This window comes from Gymnoscopelus microlampas (assembly GCF_963454915.1).
Source record: "Gymnoscopelus microlampas genome assembly, chromosome: 2".
NCBI lineage: Eukaryota > Metazoa > Chordata > Actinopteri > Myctophiformes > Myctophidae > Gymnoscopelus > Gymnoscopelus microlampas.
This window is the reverse complement of record NC_139939.1, coordinates 55,912,234-55,931,354: the sequence shown is the minus strand read 5'-3', so window position 1 is coordinate 55,931,354 and position 19,121 is coordinate 55,912,234. Positions and strand designations below refer to the sequence as shown.

General features: G+C 40.9%; 1 protein-coding gene across 1 annotated transcript; it reads left to right on the top strand.

Moving 5' to 3' along the window:
* Positions 1 to 8,989: 8,989 nt before the first annotated feature.
* On the top strand, positions 8,990 to 13,070 carry LOC311055881 (uncharacterized protein; the record flags this gene model as incomplete). The annotated part of the gene is made up of 6 exons (XM_084072148.1): positions 8,990 to 9,128; positions 10,492 to 10,593; positions 11,798 to 11,995; positions 12,108 to 12,241; positions 12,354 to 12,457; positions 12,899 to 13,070. The coding sequence occupies exons 1-6, from the start codon at positions 8,993 to 8,995 to the stop codon at positions 13,068 to 13,070; spliced, it is 846 nt and encodes a 281-aa protein (XP_083928274.1). The 5' UTR covers positions 8,990 to 8,992.
* Positions 13,071 to 19,121: the final 6,051 nt, after the last annotated feature.

The window sequence follows — 19,121 nt, the reverse complement described above, 5'->3', positions numbered from 1 at the left end:
GGCGGCTCTTCTAACTTTTGAATTGATTGTCCCACCCATTCCTCTTTCAGCTTTGTATGTACAATAAGTATGACATGACGCTGAGGTAAAATAATAGTAATGAAAATAAATAATAAACAAACTAGCTATAGCCTGAGTTATAGTTACTGTATATCTGACTTAGACGCACGCACGCACGCACACACACGCGTAAACACGCTAGAGAGAGAGAGAGAGAGAGAGAGAGAGAGAGAGAGAGAATGGGCTGTGATTTGTGAAATTTAGGAAATGTGTCTGATTAGAAACACTTACTCAATCAGCAGGAGCATTATGACATTATGACTCCTGTGTCCTGCATGAACTAATGCAGGGCGTCCTTTATTAAAAGAAAGTCACGCTTCTTTAAATTAAAAATAGCGCTAAATAATTTTAGCGAACTTTAGGGAGTATTCTAACAAAACTGCACCTCATGTGTCCTCAACTAAGTTGAACTTCCCTGTCAAAACAAATGGTCAACCACCCACCTGCCACTCCAAATGGACCCTTACAGGTCCATGTGTCAGCATGTGTACACTCTCAGAATTAAATGAACACTGAGGATTGCATTAACACTGAGGATTTTACAGTGATAGATTGTGTTCCCAGAGATTAAAAAAAAATGAAATAAAAACTGGGGGTCCTTGAAATGAAAAAGGTTGAGAATCACATGCTCTACAACCTGAAAGAAAGTAAACAAAGCCATAGTCTGTCTGTCTGTCTGTCTGTCGTCTTGATATAGCTGAGAATTCACCAAGCTGAAGAAATGCACACCACAGCAGAGTTGTGGGCATTTTCTGTGCAATTTGCTCACGTTTACAGTGTTAAGGATATAAAACGAGTGTAATTTGAAGATGAACTAGAATGTCTGAGGACGTGTACACCAGGCCAGGCCCGATGAAGAAGGTCAGATAAGGTCGAGGAAAGATGGAGGTAGAGATGGAGGAGAGAGGAGAGAGAGAAGAGAGGATAGTAGACATCTATGTCTCTGCAGACGACCCTGACCCTGACCCTGGGACACAGCAGCGGAATGTACAGAGGAACACAGGCGCTAAGCATGGAGGTAAACAATACAATTCTACAACAATGGTTATATAACACATGGATGGCTGTTACGCAAGGTGTGAGTATACATAAAATGTGCCAAACAATATTAAGGAACAGCACTCTGTAAAATATATTATCTGTATGTATTCTGTATGCTGCCAAATATGTTAGCAGGGATACTTAAAGTTATTTGTCTTTGACTCTTTTGTATTCATAATGTCAACTGTCAACAGTTTAAAAAAGTGCTTAAATCATCCATTACATAATTTATTTTTTTCATTTCATCAGTTATGGTGACTATAACATGTCACCTTCTTCTGTCATCATGACTGTAACTTCCCCTTGTAGAAAAAGAGCACGCGTACCTGCAGTGCTCTAAACTTAAGTACAATTTTGAGGTATTTTACATTCGGTAAGGTACATTCGCACTACGTTGAGGAACAAATGCCACCCTTTCAACATTGCCCTATTATAGCAACACCAGGAGGCAGATTTTTTTTATATTACTCCTACAAATGTTGTTCGAACGTCACGCAAATCGGTACATATTATCTCTTTAGTCAAGTGATCAAGACGGATCCGTCCGATCCGTCCGACTTTTCACATTCCAGCCTGATTCGCGAATTCCCCACATTGCTGTCCCACAATAACATAGATGACCTGGTGGAGACCTGTGCTCCGAGGAGCACTTTTTCTACTTTCTAGATAAATTCATGCACAAATTTTTTTATCCTGCCGTACCGTTTAATACACTTTAGCAAATTTAATGATCACATTAACTCTCTCATAATCAATAATTAATATCAACAAGGTCGCGATGACCTCGTTGACATTTGTGAAACCACACCTGAATACCCTGTGATTAGCAACCATCAGGGGATCAGTCATACTGGAGAAAAATATTCTATGAATGAATTCTACTTGAAAAGGGTAAGAAAACTGAAAAATCGCTGGCAGTGGGTGCGTGCACGCAGACAGAAATAAGTCTGGCAGTAAGAGAGTTAATGAAGGATTGTTCATTCTGCTGAGGCAATGGGACAGTTATTAGCTGCTTACACCGGAACCTTTTTAATTTTTATACTGTATTGCACCTTGTGCACTATACTTTATTGGAGCCAGTAGGAGGTGTACCACTAGTCTGGCAGCCGCTGACGTGGGAAATTTGGTCTATAGTTTTTTTTTTGGTCCACAATATTGTCTATGTATACTGTTCCTAGACATTAGGGCAAGAAGAGTATCAGTGCATGTACATGAAGACTAAGGTGCAGAGTATCGGCAAGTGTCAAGTTCAAACATACACAGTAGTCCTCAAAGGTTGCTTTACTGATATAATCCACAGGTACCGATACGTCCATGGGGAAAGCCAAAGTCCAAGGCCAAGCCGATGACAGGCGGTGGCAGGGCCGTGTTAATGTCAGAATGCGCCCTAGGCAACCATTTGCCAAGGCGAAACCAGTATAGTCGCTGCTGGGCATTTTTTCCCCACGTGTGTGGTGTGTTTGTCTCCCACTTCAGCTGCATCATACCCGTAAATAAAGGAAATAAGCGTTGGATTCGAGTCAATAACCTTCCACTGTTCAAAACGAAGTGGCTGATGAAGAAGCTACTGTAAGTTGACCATTTTCGTGAAATTGTTTTGTGAAATTCTTCTTCTTCCAATTAAACTTTTAAATGAAAAAGTAGATTGTCTCGATTAAAATGTAGCTGCAGTGACTAGTGTGAAAGGTACAATGACCAAGTCCAGGCCCGGATTTACACAGTCTCCCCCCCGGGCAAGTGACCTTTTGGTACCTACCAAAAAGTGACCTTTCAAATGACCACGTCCGGATTTACAGAGGCCTATGTCTAAAAAGTATTTAATGCAAATTATCTCTGTCAGACACACACACACACACACACACACACACACACACACACACACACACACACACACACACACACACACACACACACACACACACACACACACACACACACACACACACACACACACACACACACACACACACAACACAGCCGACATGTTCTAGATTCACATCAGCCTTTAATTCCAGAGCCACAAACAAACAGTCACTGAACATGTGTCACTGCCACGCCGGGCCCCAACAGAGCTACATCTTGAACCACATCAGCATACAACAAAAACATAATACAACACAAACTGCAGCAGCAGCAACAGCATCCAGCAAAGGAAAAGGAAAAATTAGGTATGTCACAATTATTACATGATTGCCTATTCGCAAGTAATCTCCATCCTCCCTTCAGCCGTACCACCCACAGCCAGTTCTCCATTAAAGACAGAGGTTCTTTACTCTGGAATACACACAAACGTATTGCCAACTCCTCATCTTCACTCAGTAACTTTAAACATAGACTGAGGGCCAGCCTGATGAATCAAGCCTCTCCACTTGCTTCTACCATTATAACGTAGCTTTCTGCATACACAACCACACACACTGACACACACACACACACACACACACACACACACACACACACACACACACACACACACACACACACACACACACACACACACACACACACACACACACACACACACACACACACACACACACACACATCCAATAACAGCCACAACACAGCCGACATGGTCTAGATTCACATCAGCCTTTAATTCCAGAGCCACAAACAAACAGTCACTGAACATGTTTCACTGCCACACCGGGCCCCAACAAAGCTACATCTTGAACCACATCAGCATCCAACAACAACAGCATACAACAAAAACATACTACTAACACAAACTGCAGCAGCAGCAGCAGCATTATTTGAGCAACAATTAATCGGCAAGTAAAATGTCATAATCGTGACAGTCCTAAAGAGGTTCCTACTTTGAGCCGTCTTCATCAGCCGTCTTCAGGGGAAACCCCCGAGAAGGACGAGGTCTTCGTCCGTGCGGACCAAGTCTTCGGAAGAATCCCCCATGCAGACAAACCCATGGATAGAGAGAGATCTCCAGATCTCGTTCTCTAGGGCAGGGCATCCTTGGATGAGCCTTCCAGCGGCGTCTACCGCCATCTCCATCCTCAATACATATGGTTAGCTTCACCAGTACTTTACATCTCTCTGGTTAGCTTCACCAGTACTTTATTAGAGGTGGATAGGTGAGAACCTACAGTCTTCTGGGCATTTACGATGCAGATATCATCTGCATCGTCATATGTACAGTATGTGTGTGTGTTTGTGTGTGTGGGTGGGTGTGTGTGGGGGGTGTGTTTGTGTGTGTGTGTTTATAAAAAAAAAAGACTATATCAGGGAGCCATCTAGACCTCCTAGTTGTAGTAGTGAAGCCCAGTTCTTGCTCCCCTCCTCCACTGATGTCTTGATGCATAGTCTAGGCTTATAATGAAGAGGGGAGTGTCCCCCCTGCAATCTCTGCCAGCCTTGAGTATCTGAAAGAAAGAAAAAAAGAAAGAAAGAAAGAAAGATTAATTCAAGTAACAGAGAGCCATATATAATGTATGTATACTGTATCCTGTCACAACATGCAGCCTAGTATACGTATACTGTATCCTGTCACAGCATACACAGCCTAGTATACGTATACATGAGCTTGTAGATGGGCTATTTTCACAATGTTATTAATATTTGACCATTTGGCCAATTTAGTATTAAAAGTCATTAAATCTTTATAAATGTGCAAATACCCTGTAAACACTTATAGGTCATAACAGTGTGGCCATTTTGTGGTGTCAAACCCATTATTTTGTCCCATAGAGATTTCTTTCTTCCTGCAGATATTTCTCTCTTTGAGATCTTTTTTGCAATAACTGACTACCTTCCAGCGCAGGGTTTTCTCAAAAATATTTTGTTTATATATTGTTAAGCCTGGAACCAAGCCATCCAGAATCCTGGTGAATGTGTAAAGTGATTTACTAGGCCCAGTATTTAGAAATACTCCCATGCCATGCCTTTAATTGATTGATTACCAGTGGTGGAAAAAAGTACTGAAATGATTTACTTAAGTAAAAGTATCAATACTGCAATGTAGAAGTACTATGTTACAAGTACAAGTCTGGTATTAAAAATGCACTTGAGTAAAAGTACAAAAGTATTGGCATCAAAATATACTTAAAGTACCAAGTACTCACCAAGTACTCATTATGCACAACGTGTTACGATGTGACGCGATGTGAGCTTGCAGATTATATAGGCTATAGGGCTGAAGTGGTATGTTTTGTAATAATAATCAAAATCTACAAAGTAACTTAACTAAAGTTTTCAAATAATTGTAGAGTGGAGTAGAAGTAAAATATTTTTCTCTGGAATGTAGTGGAGAAGCAAAAGTATTGAAAATGTAAAATACTCCAGTAAAGTAAAAGCTCCTCAGAATTGTATAGTACTTGAGTACATGTTCTTATTACTTTACACTGACTAGGCCTGCATACTAGCCTGTCACAATCAAACACAGCTCAACAATACAACATATTCACATCACATCACACAACACAAAAAGTCATCCTGACTAGTTGTTGCTTTACCAAGTAAAATAAATGTGAAATGACACACATCAATACACTCTATCCACAGCAGCCAATTTGGAGAGAAATGGGGCCTCTTCTTACTTCTTTAACAGGTTTTGCAAATGATACTAATGAAGGCTTTGTTCCATTTCATTTAGCACAGTGCTTCTCAAACCTTTAATTTCAAGGACCCCCATAACTCTGAGTGTACAAATGGAACCAAATGGACCAGTAAACAAACCTTTTAAAATGCACAATATCAGCACCCTGACTCTGTTTGACCAGAATGGAACAGAGCTTTCATTAGTATCATTGGTAACACCTGGAAGTAAGAAGAGGCCAAATGTCTCTCCAAAATGGCTGCTGTGCATAGAGCCTATTCCTTTAATGCTAAGCAGCTAATTAGCTAAGCTAAGTCACCTGCAGAAACTCACCTCATTTTGGGCAGATAGAGAAGACAATGCACTTCTCTTTCCACAGTCTGGGGTCACACAGTGTGTTTTTAGCAGCTTTCACCACTCTGGTGAACACTGACAACTCAAAGTCCATGTGGAGTAACGTTACAATATGAGTTGTTTATTTTGATCTTTTACTACCAAACTTTGCAGAGCTTGCAACAAACTGTGTGTGTGTGTGTGTGTGTGTGTGTGTGTGTGTGTGAGTGTATGTGTGAGAGGGGGGGGGGAGCACCTGACAATTGGAGGACTTAAAAAGCCCGCCCCTCTCTCCCTCTCTCTCTCTCTCTCTCTCTCTCTCTCTCTCTCTCTCTCTCTCTCTCTCTCTCTCTCTCTCTCTCTCTCTCTCTCTCTCTCTCTCTCTCTCTCTCTCTCTCTCTCTCTCTCTCTCTCTCCCTGCTTCCTGGGGAGTGTAGTGTGGAGCAATAACTAACTCCTTCCATGGCAGGGTTTCTCAAAGTGGGTACTTTGGGTAATTTGGAATTCATCAATATCACTTCAGTTTAACCACTTAGACCCACTAGACTTAGTAAAACGGACCTTGCTGCGTTCTTTTTTGATCTACACACCAAATACCTTTGCCAAAATAGCCGGTCTACAAGCTCACTTGTGAGCTTGTAGATCGGCTATGTTTGGCTAATGTTCCCCCAGAATGGCGATGCTGAGGTTCAAGTGGTTAAATGTCAAGTATAACGCCAATCTGTCCTAACTCCAAAAAGAAATTGATATTCTCTCAAGTTTTCCCTGTGACACGCTGTATCTTAGGGGAAAGATTTCCATATTTGCGTAGCATAATTTGACATAAATGTAAGGTGCTAAAGTAACAACGTTATTCAGGGGTGCCGTGGATGAAAAGGTTATTTACAGGGATGACCTGAGACTTATATAAAGTGGTTACATTTATGGTAACGCTATATCAACTATAATTTAGCTGGTGTGATGTCCCACTCTAGGCTACAGTGGGTGTGTGTCAGTTGGGTTGCCACCTAACTCTGCTTATAGAGACCATAGAGTTAAAAGTTACTAGGTCGAGGAAGAAATGCCACTTGAACATTTTCAAATCAGCCTCATGGTGGCGCTATAACAGGCCGATTCATGTTTTTACCTATAACTGCACCGATCTGAGTAAAACTTTGTATGTGCACTCCTTAGAGGCCAAGGGAAAACCTTTGCCCTGCATTTTTCACATCTGCCATTTATAGCGCCACCAGGAGGCCGACTTATGAAATTTTTTTTTTGGGATATTACTCCTTCAGATGTTATCCAAATTGTGCGCAAATCGGTCCACATTATCTCCTATGTGATCAAGACAAATCTGTTTGATTTTTCATATTCCATCCTGATTGGCTAAGATCGACATCTAAAGTTTGCAGGAATGGCCCGTTTTGAACTAAATGCAAATTGAGTCATGAACGCAGCGTCCGGTTGCGGTGAAACTTTGCACACACTTTTGCATTACATTGAGGAACAGATGCCACCCTTTCAACATTGCCCTATTATAGCGCCACAAGGAGGCTGATTTTTGCAAAACAAATGTTTTAATACAAACATACATGTTGTCCAAACATCATGCACATCGGTACATAATTATGTCTTTAGTCAAGACATCAATCCATCCAATCCGTCCGATTTTTCACATTCCAGCCTGATTAGCGAATTCCAAACATTGCTGGCCCACACTAACCTACCTGACCTGGCGGAGACCTGTGCTCCGAGGAGCACTTTTTCTAGTTTAATAATAATTTAATAATTATTGAATGCAAATGTGCTCATAATTAGGTGCATATTGCATAAGCATTCAAAAATGTCCGGGCAGAATTCTGCATTTGACTTTGAATTCAAACATACTATACCTCCCTGATGGGTCAACAACAGTGTTTTCCACAATTACATAATCATTATTATGGCCGCTCTTCTAACTTTTGAATTGATTGTCCCACCCATTCCTCTTTCAGACAGACATACACTCTCCTGTATGTCTGTCTGGCTAACATCAGCCTTATAGGCATGATAAATAATATTATTGTAATGAGATTATAATAATATGAGAGAGAAAGTTAAATTAGTAATGAAAATAAACAATAAACTACAGTCTGAGCTATATTACTGTAGGCTACATCTGAGACACGCACACACGCACGCACGCACGCACGCACGCACGCACGCACGCACGCACGCACGCGAGAGAGAGAGCTGTGATTTGTGAAATGTAGAAATGTGTGTCTGGTTAGAAACACTTACTCAATCAGCAGGAGCATTATGACATTATGACTCCTGTGTCCTGCATGAACTAATGCAGTGCGTCCTTTATTGAAAGAAAGTCACGCTTCTTTAAATTAAAAATAGCGCTAAATAATTTCAGCGAACTTTAGGGAGTTGCTGTCATTCCATGGCATGACCCTCCATATTCTAACCACACTGCACCTCATACTGTATGTCCTCATCCAAGTTGAACTTCCCTGTCAAAACAAATGGTCAACCACCCACATACCACTCCAAATGGACCCTTACAGGTCCATGTGTCAGCATGTGTACACTCTCAGAATTAAATGAACACTGAGGATTTTACAGTGATAGATTGGGGTCCCAGAGATAACAAAAAAAAATGAAATAAAAACTGGGGGTCCTTGGAATGAAAAAGGTTGAGAATCACATGCTCTACAACCTGAAAGAAAGTAAACAAAGTCATCGTCTGTCTGTCTGTCTGTCTGTCTGTCTGTCTGTCTGTCTGTCTGTCTGTCTGTCACTGTGAATTCACCAAGGTCATTGCTGAGGAAATGCACACCACAGCAGAGTTGTGGGCATTTTCTGCGCAATTTGCTTACGTTTCCAGTGTTATAAGGATAGTCTAAACTTCCTCTTTTGTGACTTCCGTTTTCCAACAAGTTAGCCTATAAAACGAGTGTAATTTGAAGATGAACTAGAATGTCTGAGGACGTGCACGCCAGGCCAGGCCCGATGAAGAAGGTCAGATAAGGTCGAGGAAAGATGGAGGTAGAGATGGAGGAGAGAGGAGAGAGAGAAGAGAGGATAGTAGACATCTATGTCTCTGCAGACGACCCTGACCCTGACCCTGGGACACAGCAGCAGGCTGTACAGAGGAACACAGGAGGCAAGCATGGAGGTAAACAATCAAATTCTACAATGGTTGTATAACACATGTATTGCTGTTACGCAAGGTGTGAGTATACTTAAAATGTGCCAAACAATATTGAGGAACAGCACTTTGACTCTGTAATAATAATAAATTATAGTAATAAATTATCTGTATGTATTCTGTACGCTGCCAAATATGTTAGCAGGGATACTTAAAGTTATTTGTCTTTTGTATTCATAATGTCAACTGTCAACAGTGTTTTAAAAAGTGCTTAAATCATTATCCATTACAACATTTATTTCATCAGTTGTGGTGACTTTAACATAGGTCCCCTTCTTCTGTCATCATGACTGTAACTTCCCCTTGTAGAAAAAGAGCACGCACACGTGTGACTTTGTGGCTATAAAAAAAAAACGCTGTTGACACAATGTCAACACACTGTTGCTGTAACGTGCCATTAGACGTCAACTTGGGAGCAGATCAGCCTGCGCAAGAAACAACCGCACGATTTCTAACCGACTCCTACCCTATCGTTGTGCAACTCAGACTGTGTGGACAGCGTGCCCACGGCCTGGCATGTTGGCAGTTGGCTTATACGCACCTCAGGCCTCACAGGGCTTAAGCCTGCTTCTGTCATTTTTAAAGGGATATTTCACTTTCAACATGGTTGGGGTCATTTTAACGTCTACTCAGGCTTTTGTGAGCACCCCAGACAGTTTTTAAGTTGCTTGCTTAAGTATTTAGATATTTGATATTAATTTTATCGGTCATGCCCCCTTCCTATAGAAAAAGGGTTAGGGGGCATGATAGATTATTATTATTATTATAAACTCCCTGGTGACGCATTTGAAGTGCAATATCAGTCACCAGAAAGCCTGAGTTGATGTTAAAATGACCCCAAACATGTTTGAAAGTGAAATATCCCTTTAAAGTGATGTAAAAGCTCATGCATTTGTTGTAAAAAAAAAAAAAAACATTCTTTATTTCAATTAATTTATTCAAAATAGAAGAGTCACATTCAAACTCAGGTGCATGTGGGTCATAAGTGATATGGTCTGTACACTAACTGGCTGAGCTGTCAGCTATCTGAGGCTGATTGTTTGAATCCTAGTTCGCTCGTGATCTGACTGGTTGATTTTTATTTTTGAGCCAAAAAAAAACAAAAAAAAAACTGTGTACCGAGGCAAGATTGGTTGTGCTCGAGGACAGTGGCAGGTGCTGACCAACCGTCCATTTTGACGTCTAAAGGAAATTTCAACCTAAAATGTAAAAAAAAAATACATTTTTAACCTGAATGATTTGAAAACTAGGGTGAAATACTTTTTAGTGAATCCATGTGGTTGGATACACACGCTCAAGTAACCTCATGTGTTTGTCTTGTGTTTTTCAGTCTTTCGTGAGTCAAAGAATAATCGCTCCAGAGTGGCTGGGTTGTGTCTGGGGCTGCTGTGTCTTCTCCTAATGGCTGGCATAATTGGCCTGGTCATATACAGTGAGTATTATTACTTATTTGAGCCCTATTTTGGGACAGGTTGATTGGCAAGACGTGTGCAGAGGACCAGCAAACTGACCATTTCTGGTGACCAAGTGGTGTGACTTTCCTCACATGTGTGTGTTTGGTATTTTGGGGAGGGGCCTGTGTGGGAGAAGAGGTGTAGTTAGGGGTGTGTCATTTGCAAATCAGCAGCACACTACAATTGTGGGGTCAATACGGACAAGGTTGAAAAAAAGATTTAGCGTTTTAATGCATTTTAAACTACACCACAAAACTGATATCACGAGGCATGGAGAACACTGAAGGCATAATATCCATACTTGTTTCACCTTTATAAAATGTTAACTGATACGACAAATATTTTACATTTACACAAACTGGCAGATTCTGTTAAGCCCATTACATCACAGAACTATTTCTTATGGTATTTGTTTATGTAGTTTATGTAGTTTATCCAAGGGAAACATTAAGGGCAGAGGAAACATAGGGCTGAGCTGGGGTAACTACTCCCCTGCTCCCTTTCCCCGCATTGAATGGAAGTGAATGGGAGGTGAATCTGTGCCCATGGCCTTATCGATTGGTTCTCAACCTTTTCCGGCCTTGACCCCCCAAAATAATCACCTCTGAACTGGGGATTTCCCACCCTGACAAGCACTTGGAATTGTTGGAGTTGAGGCATTAGATTTAGTTTGACTCGGTTCCACAGATAAACATTGTAAAAATAGCTGATCTACATGCTCACAACGCCTCACAACAATGTTTGCCTATTTCTTAGGTTTTTAACTTTTTTATAGTATAGTTTGTTGTTGCAAATTTAATTTCAGAGGTGCAAAACGGGTCTTAAAAGGTCTTAAATTGTCACTTTAGAAATGTGCAGATACCCTGTACTTATACTGTATGTTGCGGTTAGTGAGAAAACAATGTTGCACATTAAGCTAATCATCGGGGGACACCCTCAAAATCATTTGGTGACCTCCCTGGGAGTCCCGACCCACAGGTTGAGAATCATGGCCTAATCCAACAAACCTCGCCCCTTCTGCAGTCCAGAAAATACCAAACATCTGTCAACATGCCCCACCCACAATGCCATTGATTGCGCTTCATGCCGGTTCACCTGTTTCCCCACATAGGGCCCTCTGTGTCATCAGAACAAAGTTGTATATGAAGCTCATCAGTTTGTTGATTATTCTCCTTCTTGAAGATTTTGAATTAATGACAGAGAACGACAACCTGACTGAAGAGAGGGGCCGGATACGGTCCAACCTGACTGCAGAGAAGTACCGGATACAATCCAACCTGACTGCAGAGAAGGACCGGATACAGTCCAGTTTTGATGAGTTACAGACTAGACTTAACGCATTAACTGAAGAACAGGAAGACCTGAAGAGGAGGCTCTGTGGTCAGTGAAACATCACAGTTTTTCTTCATTATTAGATCATGTTGCTCATCATTTGTCTTTCATTTGAGCACATGAAAGAACAATGGCTAATTTCATTTGGTGTTGTTGTCAGATGTACCTGGATGGCAGAAGTTTGCCTGCAGTTGCTATTACATTTCTGCTGAGAAGAAAACCTGGGCGGACAGCAGACAATACTGTAGAGACAAACAATCAGACCTGATTGTCATAAAGAGCCAAGCAGAACAGGTATGGTGCGTGCGTTTGTGCGTGCATGTGTTGTTGTAAGCTGTTCTTCTTTGTCGAGACATAGATCTATTGTACAGTTTGTACTTCAGTAACCAGCAGTGTTTCTGTCCAGGACTTTGTCCTCAGGTTAAACCAGAGAGTCTGGCTGGGTCTGACTGACACAGAGGAAGAAGGGAAATTTAAGTGGGTGGATGGAACACCACTGACCACACCAACGTAAGACTTATTATCTTCATGTTACCTTAATTGTGTCACCAAGACAATACAACCTGTCCAGTTAATTTGCATCTCATATATAGAATATCATTTGAGGTCATGATAAAAAAAATATTGAAACTAGAAAATGTCCTCCTCGGAGCACAGGTCTCCGCCAGTACTGTTCCTGATTAATCCTGTCTTACCTCACTTCAAAAGATATAAATGATCTTTTGAAGTGACATACCTATTTATAGATCTCTATTTCATCATGCGTCTCGCTAGCCAATCAAAGCACACCCTTTCAACATATTGTCACGTGAAGCTTGACCAATGTTAGCTTGGTGGACACACGGAAGGACGAGAACGAAAACATAGTCTCCTGGCGGAGACAAAAACATTTAGTGAAAGAAAACATCACTGTAAGGTATTGTAATTAATTACATGTTCCTCCTTCTCCAGGTACTGGTACAATACTGGAGAGCCTAACAATGGAAGAACTTCAACAAAAATACAAGAAGAAGACTGTGTTGAGTTTTATAATGGAGCGGTACCTTCCAGTCCTAATAAAGGATGGAACGATGGACCATGTTCTGCAGACAACCAGTGGATCTGTGAAAGGGTTATCAAGTGAAATCATCATTTTCACAATGTATTAGTTGGTATGTTTCTTTCATGTAGTAGTTTATGTGTTTGCTTTGGTTTAACGGCCTTGCTATTCTATACCTGATACATACAGTAGATAGATGGATGGATGGATGTGTGTGAGCTTGTAGATCTGCTATTTTCAAACATTTGAGTACTTTTACTTTTGGTACTTTGAGTATATTTTTATGCCAATACTTTTGTACTTTTACTTGAGTAACCTTTTGAACACGGGTCTTTTACCTGTAACAGAGTGTTTTTTATATAGTGGTATTGCTACTTTTACTTAAGTAAAATATCTGAGTACTTCCACCACTGTCGTCTGGTTAGTCTGTGGTCTCAGGCTGATGACCTGTAGTTGTCCGTCTTGGTGAGGTCGTCTGACCTTGGTTCTGGAACGATGATAATTGTGCACCACACAGCTCCTGGCGGCTCGCCAGACATGTGTATACTTGGCTGATCCAGCACCTCCTCGTCTATGGGCAATTGAGTTCTCAAACTTTTTCGTGCCAAGGGCCCCCAAATTGATATATATATGTTTGGCCGTGGACCCCCATCTGAAAATGTTTTGTGCCAGGGACCCCCAGAAAATAAACATTTTCACAACACTTTCAAGATCTTTCAATGCTGATGCTGTATTAACACATTTTGCTGGGACGCCCTGAAACTCCCCCAAGGACCCCTGGGGTCCCCGGACTCCACTTTGAGAACCAATGATCCATGGGCACGTACTTCAGAACCTCGGATGTCACTCCATCCTCCTGCCTGCAGCTATTGCCGCACTTGATAGTATAACAGAACTTATTATAGAATGACAGCTCTCTTATAGATTGAACATTTCCCAGTGGAGAAATTCAAACGTGATGAAGGAATTTGAAGGTTGAGATCTTTGTATGTTTTAAATAATGTTGCTTAAATCATTAGTCGTATGTATTGAATGTACAGTAGTATGGGTATACAGTATTATGATTTTTATATGATTGTTTTTATGATTGTCTTTTTATGATTATACTTTTATTATTTTATGATTACTGTATATGATTTGCTTGTAAACAGGGCACCACTGCAAGTGAGACCTCGATCTCTATACGTTTTCCCTCTTTAAATAAAGGTGAATAAAAAAGTCACACGTCTCTCTGCAGTGATTCATGGATGAATGAGTGTTCCTATAGTGTTACACATAAGAGTGTTCCTATAGAAAGTCGTTATCATGACTTTTTCTGCTAATCAGAACCCCACCCGCCATAAGGACATGAACAGAAGGTAATAATGATAATAATAATAATAAATGTAATAATAATAATAACAATAATAACAATAACTAGAAAAAGTGCTCCTCGGAGCACAAGTCTCCGCCAGGTCAGCTAGGTTATTATGGCCTCCTGGTGGCGCTATAATAGGCCAATGTGAAAAGGGTGCCATTTCTTCTAAGACCTTGCACGGCAATCGGACACTGCATTCATGAGTTGAGGCATTTTGTTCCAAAAATGTGGTTTGCTAAATCAGACCAGCTGGTGGCGCTATAACAGGCCAATATGAAAAGGGTGGCATTTCTTCCTCGGCCTAGTGGGAATGTGTGTGCAAAATTTCACAGAAATCGCACACTGCGTTCATGATTTGAGGAATTTTGATCAAAACGGACCTATCCTGCAAACTTTAGAAGCCAAAGTTAGCCAAGTAGGATAGAATATGAAGTATCGGACACATCCATCTTGATCACATGACTATAGAGAGACTGTGTACCGATTTGCGTGATTTTTTAACAGAATCTGAAGGAGTAAGAGCAAAAAATGTGTTTTTCAAAACTCAGCCTCCTGGTGGCGCTCTAAAAGGCATATGTGAAAAATGCACGGCAGAGGTTTTTCCTTGGCCTCTAAGGAGTGTGCATGCAAAGTTGCACGCAGATCGGTGCAGTTATAGCTAAAAACGTGAATCGGCCTGTTATAGCGCCACCATGAGGCTGATTTGAAAGTTTTCAAGTGACATTTCTTCCTGGGCCAAGTGGGAATGTACGTGGGAAATTGCACGGAAAGTGCATGCTGCATTCATGATTTGAGGCATTTTGTTCAAAATGAACCAATCCTGCTAACTTTGGAAGCCAATCTTAGCCAATCAGGATGGAATATGGAAAATCGGACAGATCCGTGTTGATCACATGGCTATAGAGATACTGTGTATTTGTGTGTTATTTGGAGAAAATCTGTAGGAGTAACATAAAAAAATGTGTTTTGCAAAAGTCGGCCTCATGGTGGCGCTATGACAGGCTGATCTGAAAAATGTGGGGCAGAGGTTCTGCTGTGGCATCCAGGGAGTGTGTGTGTGCAGTTTCACAGCGACCGGGCCAACGGTGGCAGAGATTAGCTGGTCGCAGACAGAAGGACGGACGGACGGACACACGGACTGACGGACGGACGGACGGAGGGTAAAACATACTCTCTCGCCATGCCTATCGGCCTGGCGGAGACAATAATACCATGAACAGAGGGTAATAAGAATAGAATGAGAATAAGAAACGTTATTTGTATATCACTGTTCATGCAAAATGCATGAAAATGCTGCTCAAAATGATTTATTTTAAAAAGAAGGGGCAAAAACTGGAAACAGATTAAAAGGAAATAAACAAGAAAAACTAAATTGCCAGTTATAGAAGCGGCTAGCACCGCTTAAAAATAAAACTAGAACATTTTAAACAAATACACAGCCATAATTCTTAAAGCACATAATCAATGAATACGAAAGGTTAATCAACTAATGTGAACGTTCCATGCAAAATAAAATGAAATTAAACACCTAACATAGTCTCCCCTTAAACTAAATAAATGAAAATACGAACATAAATTGTAATGTAATGTCTATACGGTGCATATTGGGTAGAAGTTCCTTCACTTTGTGGGCCGCCCAGCCCCAAAACTGGAACGAAGCCGGTTACCGTAATTACCAGCGGCCACCAAGGCCTTAAAAACAAGGCTCCAAACATCCCAAAACAAACTAGTAAGGTTACTTCTTGGCCTCAATCACAAAACCCATCTAACCCCTGCTCATTTTGATAGGATTGGATGGCTCAGGGTTGAGGACAGAGTACAGCAACTTGCAATGGGCCTGGTCTTTAAGATACACCACAACATTAGGATCCCCATGTATTTGTCAAAATACTCCCAAAACGTTAACGAAGTCCACGATCATAACATCAGAGGCAGCTCCCCGAATCATGTTCAACCCAGATTTGGCTCAACAAAGGGAATGAACTCGTGTTCTCATGCTATTCAACAAAAATGTGGAATGCCCTACCAAAAGGAGTAAAGGAGTGTAAAACCCTACTCACTTTCAAAACTGCCCTAAGATACACCTTCGTCCAAGTCCTAACCTACCCCCCCCCCCCAACCCCCCTCCACATTTTTTTCTTCTCTTGTACATATTTTTCACTCTCCATACCAGTAACCTGTAAGCTGATTGTATGACATTCTCTATAGTAGTGTGTATATCTGTCTGTCTCTTATATGTCATCATGATTTGTGTGCATGGGGATCTCATCTTAAACAAGCTCAGTGCTTAATGAGTCTTCCAGTTTAGTAGACCTTCTGGAATTTGTACTTCCATGTACTGTTGTTCTCATGTCTTACTAAATGAAGTACATCAATCAATCAAGCGTGGGCCAAAATGACCGTAAGGGTCGTAAGATGGGGGCCTCAACTACAACTTCCACAGAGACTGTGTCCCGTGTTGGAGGAGAGGGCAGAAAATTATTCCATAATCTTTATTTTACTTTTATTTAACTTAATGTGATATTTGCTTCATGTCTCATATAGAGTTAAATGTACTCATGACTCATGTGACAAAATATGTAGGAGTAATTACTCCTACTTAACAGTCGGGCTTGGCACCAAAAGAAAAGTTCTTCCTCTACAGCCTGTTGAAGGAAGTGAATTAGTTCACTTTTCCTTGTCATCAATGTGGTGACATTCCTCTCATTTGATGTCAATTGGCTGCACAGAATTATTTATTTATTTTCTACAGTAGACTGCCACACTTTTTCAATGAAAAAAAAAAAGTACTCAGGAGCCGAGATACAGAATTTTTAAGTTTTAAGTTAACAAGGAAGTGGATGGGAGTTTAAATCTACGAAAATTCATATTTCCTTGGTCTTTGGGTCAAATTGATTTTCTTTTTTTTTTTTAATAAAACGCAGATCTGCGTCTTTGGCAGCCTGCGTTCGAAGGACTCAATAGAACGCAGATCTGGGTTTTTGGCAGCCAATTTAATACTGTCACATATAGAGCTAGCAGTGTGTAGTACAATAGTACACAAGCTTTGCAGGCAGGTCAAATAATGACCTGTTATTCTAACGCTACAGAAAACACCTGTTTTATGAAAATGTTATAAGATGCAGTTAAATAGTTAAAATCAATTATTATCAATAAATCTTTATTTAGTAGTTTGAAAGACCCCTCGTGTTTAGGTTCAAAGTGACACTTAACACTGGATGTTCAGCAAACAACATTTTCAAGACATGAACATAAACAAAACCATAAGAAACGGGAGAAAGGAGAGCATCTGTTTGGCAAAGTAAAAATCCCCAACTTTTTTTGGTACAAATGGGTGACAAAACAAAATGGCACAAAAGGGAAGAGACCAAGGCACTCTTGTGGAAAATATAAAAAGACTTTAGAAGTCTGGCTAATGCATGGCAAGAATAAAAAAAATACACCTATGTGTTGCGGAAACTTTGCCTTGTCATCGTGACAAAGGCAGTGTTGGTCTCTTCCCCTTTTTTACCTTCGAGGTCATTTTACTTCTCTTTTCCTTTTTTGCCCTTGTTCTCTGAGCCAAAACTACTGTATGTGATTGCACGATGATTGTAAGTGTGAGATATGCTATGTGATCCAATTGTGTATAAGAAAAACTAAACAGCATAGGATGCCAGAATAGGAGGAAGGATTATGTGCAGGAGGTAATTTGCATACATATGCGAGGGGACTTAAAATTAATCTGGTTGTGTCTGTGTGTCGTGCGTGCGTGCGTGCATGCGTGTGTGCATGCATGCACGTGCACGTGCGCGCGCGCGCGTGTGCATGCATGCACGTGCGCGCGTGCGTGCGTGGGTGCGTGCGTGCGTGCGTGCGTGTGTGTGTGTGTGTGTGTGCAGTTGGTGTCCATCCTGTCATTAGGTCTCATTCCAAACCATTCAGACCTCACTTGGAAATCTAATATGGGTTGCATCACTCACAGGTCAGAGGTCACACAGGTTAGTGACATCACAGTTTTAAGAGAGACTGGTTGTATTTGATTCATTTTATTTCATTTAAAGGGACTTTAAGGGCCACATTTAGAAGAACATGTACATTTGTCACTGTATTTGTCACATGAATTTATATGAACTGTAATTCAGAACTAATTGAATTCTCCAAAACACTGAAATGCTAACATGTAACATGTAGAGCATTAGGTTCTCAAAGTGGGGTCCAGGAACCCCCTGGGGGCTCACAATCATTTTAATCACGTACAGGCTACGTTGGCAATTCAAAACTAGCAGATCTACAAGCTCACAGCGCGTCACTTCGTGCCACGCTGTGAGCTTGTAGATCTACTATTTTGGAAAAACTGTGAAAATGTGTGCAAATCTTTAAATATATATATTTCAAATAATTTTTTAACTCAAATCTTTGCTTCCGGGGTCCCTGGCACAAATATTTTTTTGAGAATGGGGTCCGCAGCCAAGTACACATCATTTTGGGGGTCCTTGACTTGAATAAAGTTTGAGAACCACTGATGTAGACAGTTTAACCCATTGAAACCGGGAACGCATTTGTGTGTAACCCCTTTCATTCTCTTCCTCCTCCCAGATGTTCTTACATCAGTGTAAAAAACATTGGCGTCACCTTATTCCAATTTCAAATTCTATAAACAGGTTAGCACCGTGGTCAGAACCAGCTGTTTGGTTAAGGTCAAGGCCTATCTCTCTCCCCATATATCTAGAGAGGATTCTACATGCCTTCATCTCTTCTAGACTACACTATTGCAACTCCCTGTACGTTGGTATAGA